Consider the following 5,431-nt stretch of genomic DNA (forward strand, 5'->3'; position numbering starts at 1 on the left):
GAGTATATTTCATCTACAAAAATGACTTTTTCTATTTGTTAAAAATTTAAGAGACAAACTAGCTTTCAATTCTAATTAAAAACATCTAAAATATGCGGAGAAATTAAGAAATTGGGCTTTAAGAAATCCAAAATAAGTGTTAACATTTTTACCTTCAATAACAGTTGCATTTGTTGTTTAAAAAAGCCTCACCTGTGCATTTATTAAACAGATTTTTTTCATTTTATTTTTTTATAGGCTACATGATGAGACACATCCGGGTACCGTGCAGGAATGCGGCAGGTAGGCTGAGGGGAAATACCTGAGGTGGGCGGAGTTTGGCTCCTCGGACAGAAACAGCTCTGCGACCTTTGAGCCGAGCGGCCGCAGGCAGAGACAGGAGACACTCGGGGGGACATTTGGGAGCAGAAATGGCCACAGACTTCACTCAGGACGCGGTGCTGCATTTCCTTCAGAGCAGCGGAGGCTCGGTGAAAAACTCGGACCTGCTGCTGCACTTCAGAGCCTTCATCAGGGACCACCCGGACCGGAACCGCAACCGGGAGCTCTTCAAAAAGTTTGTCAACTCCGTGGCCACCGTCAAACAGGTCGACGGCGTCTCTCACGTCATCCTCAGGAAGAAATTTAAGGGACATGTCCCCGGAGGAGGAGAGGGGAGCTCCCCCGAGCCGCGCAGACTCCCCGCCGGGAAGAATTCCGAGCATTCCCCGGAGAATGTTAACCGCAGCCCGGCTAATAGCGCGGAGAAGCCTCGGCAGAAACCGAGGGAGGTGACAGCAGCCGCCCCGCCGGGAGGAACCGCAGAGAAAACAATCCTACCTGCAGCTGGGATCATGCTCAACAATAATAACAACAATGTGGAGACCAATCTGAGCCTGAAACAGAGAACAAGCGCACCTGAGCTGTCAGGTAGACCTGCAGGAGCTCCAGTGGGGAGTCAGAGGAGCCCCGGTGTGTCTGAGCCTCCTGCCCAGGAGCAGAGCACCAAGGTGGGGCAGCACAGGTTGGATTTGGGGCCTCCTCATGTGGGTTCTGCAGCCGGAAATCATGGAGAAACCAGGAAAAAAGACCCGGAACCAATAATACGGAAAAAGGCCGGTCTGCAGCCGGAGCCTCCTGACCCAGATCTGTGCACCAAAGTGGGGCAGCAGACAATGGGTTTTGGGCCTCCTCATGTGGGCGCTGGAGTCCGAAATCATGGAGAAAAGCAGGTTCCAGAAAGAGGGATGGAGGCCAGTCTGCAGCAAGAGTGGAGCCTTCAGTGCACCAAAACCACCCAGCAGGTCCCAGAAACCCTCAGAGGGAGGAAGCCGGAGGGGCGTCTTCATCCGGAGCCTCCAGCCCCAGATCAGGGCACCAAAGTGGGGCAGCACAGAGTGGGTTTTGGGCCTCCTGCTGTGGTCTGCGGAGTCAGAAATCATGGAGAAACAAACCAACAAGTCCCAGAGACAGTCATCAGGAGAGAGGCCGGTCTGCAGCTGGAAACGTTTCCTCATCCGGAGCCACAAATAAACCCCAAATTTGGGCAGCACAGAGTGGGTTTTGGGCCTCCTGCTGTGGTTGCTGGAGTCAGAAATCATGGAGAAACCACCCAGCAGGTCCCAGAAAGAGGGAGGGAGGCTGCTGTTTATACGGAGCCTCCTGCCCCAGATCGGAGCCCCAAACTGGGGCAGCACACGGTGAGTTTTGGGCCTCCTCCTGTGGTTGTTGCAGCCAGAAATCAAGGAGAAATCAGCCATCAGGTCCCAGAAACCCTCAGAGGGAGGAAACCAGAGGGGCGACTTCATGGGGAGCCTCCTGCCCCAGATCAGAGCACCAGGCTGGGGCAGCACACGGTGAGTTTTGGGGCTCCTCCTGTGGTCTCTGCAGTCAGAAATCTTGGAGAAACCAGCCAACAAATCCCCAAAACCCTCCACCAGGAGGCTGGTCTTCAGCTGCAGGACACCCCGCGCCGCATCCGACACAGGAAGAGCTACAAATCTGCTGTTTCTTACGACGATGACGAGGACGAGGGGGAGGTTCAGGTGGAGGGAGGTTCAGCAGGAGGAGCGCGGCCCCTGAGTGCTCCACTCCGAGACACGGCGAAGGCCACAGACCTGCCTGCTCCTCCCTCTGTTGTCTCCTCCTCCTCTTCGTCATCAGAAAGACCGCTCCCGCAGATTTACGTGCAGGACGTTGAAGCGGAAACGGCGCCCCCTGGTGGCTCAGGCTGGAGTGGACAGTGGGCCGGTCCAGAGTCGTCCAGCAGGCGCAGCCTGCCTTTAGATGCAGAACGGTATGTGCCGTCCCCGTTCCGAGATGAAGAGGCGGTGCATCACCGCGACGTCCACGCAGACCGCCGATACTCGCAGCCCGGCTCCCCCGGTGGACTGCAGCGGAACAGCAGCTGTGACGATCTGCAGGCCCGCGCAGGTACAGCAGCCGTCTGCACGTTAAAGGTGTAGTTTGGATTTTTCGACGTGCGGTTGTCTGAGGTTCATAGACAGTAGGCGGGTTTCCGTAACAGATTTCCACACAACACTTGCCGCCATCTACCGTCTTATTTTTATTAATAATGTCAGTGTGTTTTACTTTATTTTCCATCTCATGTTATGCATTCTGAGCGTTCAGGTTTTACCTTATTTTATCTTAATTTTACTAAAGTGGGTTTTATCCGTGTGAAGATTAGAGGTCGACAGATTATCGGAGGAGATTTTTGGCATTTTGCCGATTATCTGTATCAGTGTTTTATTTTAATGATCACCAATAAGATTAATTAAAAAGTGCATAGAAAGTGTCATTATTGGATGAACTTCTACTTCATAAAACCTCAGGGAGATATTTTTATTTATTAATTAAAAAAAAATTTTTTACTTGACTTTATAAAAAAAAAGTTGCCAGAAACTAGTTTTGTTATATTCTGAATTCCAAATATTAACAAAAAGGTTTTCGTGTTTATTGTAAATGCATATCGGTTCATTATATTTATTATCAGTCTCATTAACTGCTTATAATCAGTCCTGAAAAATCAATACCGGTCGACTCCTAATGTTTTGAACATCCGTCACTGTTCTTCTTGAAATGTTATCACGAGAAACAAAGTCATCTCGCAATTGTGTTTTATCAACATTTTGCTTAATTTTTGGGCAAATCTGTAATGGAAACCCGCCTCTTGTAGAAATGCATTTTAAAAATCGCTGATTGTGTCTTTAACTGTGTCGGCAGGTAAACCTCGAGGCGGGTCTAAAATCCAGGAGGTCCTGCAGCGAGCTCAAGAGTCCACGATGCATCGAGGCACCGTGAAAACCACGGCGCCGTGGTATCACTCCACGGGCAATCTCCTTGACGACCGAGAGCCCGCAGCTCGTCGTCCACCATTCCATCACTCCACCGACCGTCTCCATGACGACCAGGGCGCCGTTGTCCGCATGGTGCCGTGGCATCTCTCCACAGGTCAGAGCTAAAGGTCGACGATGTCAGTCTGTCAACCCAAAATTTCACTCGGTTCAGCAAGATCATGTGATTTTATTTGGTGATCTCCTCATTCAGAATACGGTTTATTTTTTGTTTATATTATTTTATGTTTTTTATGTTTATAACTGCGAGACGAGGGCGTGTCTGAAGGTGTCTTTTTGTGATGGACGCTTCGGCCTTTATTTTGGGCCATTGTGAGAACTTCTGACCACTTTAACATGTTGAAATGACGTGTTGTAGCTTGTTTAACCTTTAGGGATTGTTTGGTGCATTTTACCGAATTTTCATTCTTCATTTTTTGGATAATTTTGGTAAGATTGTGTAATTTTGGTTAATCTGGGAATTTCCAGCTCAGCTCTACAATAAGTCTAAAGTACACAGTGTGAGCAAAATTGTTACATTTATGCTGTTTAAGTGCAAAAATGCACCACTGAAACCCAAAAAACAGACAAACGATCTGTAACAAAGTTTTTAATATGGAATTTAATTTTACATTTTCTGGGCTTTTTTTCCCAATTTTTTTGATAATATCTAAAAACCTTCCTATTACACACCCATGCAAAATAGTTTTCTTTTCACCTATTACATTTTCCTCACAAGTTGCTCATTATGTTTCTTCTCGTGTTTTAGACGTTTTATTGTGAAAGATGCCTGAATGCAGCACAAAAAACTGATGTCAATCCAGTTTTTAAAGGGTTAAAGCACACTGAACTTTTTTTTTTTCCTGCAGGCGATCTGTGCGATGACCGTGAGGACGCAGAGTCAAGCGAGGGCTCCACCTCTTCGCCGCCGCTGCGGCAGCGCCCGGGGGTCGCCCGGCGGCTCAGCAGCCAGTTGAGGAACAGGATGTGCCGCAGCCTGGGAGCCGACCTGGACCAGCTCCTGCAGGAGCAGGCGAGGGCCACAGGAGGTAGCGAGGCGGCCCGGCTGAACCGCCTCCACATGATCTCCTCCTCGCTCAGCCTCCGCTACAACCTGTCGTCCTCCTCGCTGTCGTCCTGCTCCACGCCGCCTCGCTCGCAGAGCTTTGGAGAGCTTGTGGAGGAGAAAGGAGGGAGGAGGGTCTCCACCGCCGCCTCCACTGCTCAGCAGGAGGGTAAACAGGTGAGACAGTTTGCTGTCTCTTCTCGCCACATTTATATATATATTTATATACATATTTATTTAGATTTTCCATGCTTTAAAATACAGTGGTTCACAAAAGCCCAGAGTGGTTACATTGCAGCTGTGGGCTGCAGCGCTCTGGACCAGTGTAGCTTCTTACACACAAAAACCTGGAAAATAAAGAGTTTAAGTTGATGTTTGTTGCCGTCATCAGTCGCTGGTTCCTCTGGAGCCCAGAGAGCACGCCTGGCTGGTGAAGGGGGCGGCGGGTGCCTGGCCCGACATCTACGCCCTGTTCAGAGAGGACACGTCGCTGCTCAACAGACAAGACTTCATCTCCGGCTTCACTGTGCTGCACTGGATCGCCAAACACGGAGACCACAGAGTCCTCAACACCTTATGGTACGCAACTAGCAGCTAACAGCTCACAGCTAGCAGCTCACAGCTAGCAGCTAATAGCCAACAGCTAACAGCCAGCAGCTAACAGCTAACAGCCAGCAGCTAACAGCTAGCAGCTGTTGGCTGTTAGCTGTTAGCTGCTAGCTGGCTGTTGGCTGTTAGCTGGCTGTTAGCTAATAGCCAACAGCTAACAGCCAGCAGCTAACAGCTAACAGCCAACAGCTAGCCGCTAACAGCTAGTAGCTAGCAGCTAGCAGCTAACAGCTCACAGCTAGCAGCTAATAGCTAGCTTTATGGGGTTTACACTATAATACAGGAAGGAACTGGCAGCCTGCAGGCCAAATCTGGCCTCCAATAGGGTGACCCTAAATGTCCTTAAAAATTTCCTAAAGTCCAAGAAATGTCCTAGAATGTCCTGAAATCTTGTAAAAAGTACAAAAATCCTAAAAAAAAAAAAAAGTCCTTAAATCTTAAA

The 5,431-nt window shown here is 49.2% G+C and overlaps 1 protein-coding gene across 1 annotated transcript; it reads left to right on the forward strand.

Annotated features, from left to right (window-relative positions):
• Window positions 1-307: 307 nt before the first annotated feature.
• LOC121964458 lies at window positions 308-4,959 on the forward strand (the record flags this gene model as incomplete). Its single annotated transcript, XM_042514666.1, has 4 exons — window positions 308-2,412; window positions 3,205-3,432; window positions 4,184-4,557; window positions 4,772-4,959. Coding segments are annotated over exons 1-4 (2,792 nt in total), but the record flags the coding sequence as incomplete, so codon positions are not given.
• Window positions 4,960-5,431: the final 472 nt, after the last annotated feature.

The sequence above is a fragment of the Plectropomus leopardus genome, unplaced genomic scaffold (assembly GCF_008729295.1).
Source record: "Plectropomus leopardus isolate mb unplaced genomic scaffold, YSFRI_Pleo_2.0 unplaced_scaffold15689, whole genome shotgun sequence".
NCBI classification, from domain to species: Eukaryota; Metazoa; Chordata; class Actinopteri; order Perciformes; family Serranidae; genus Plectropomus; species Plectropomus leopardus.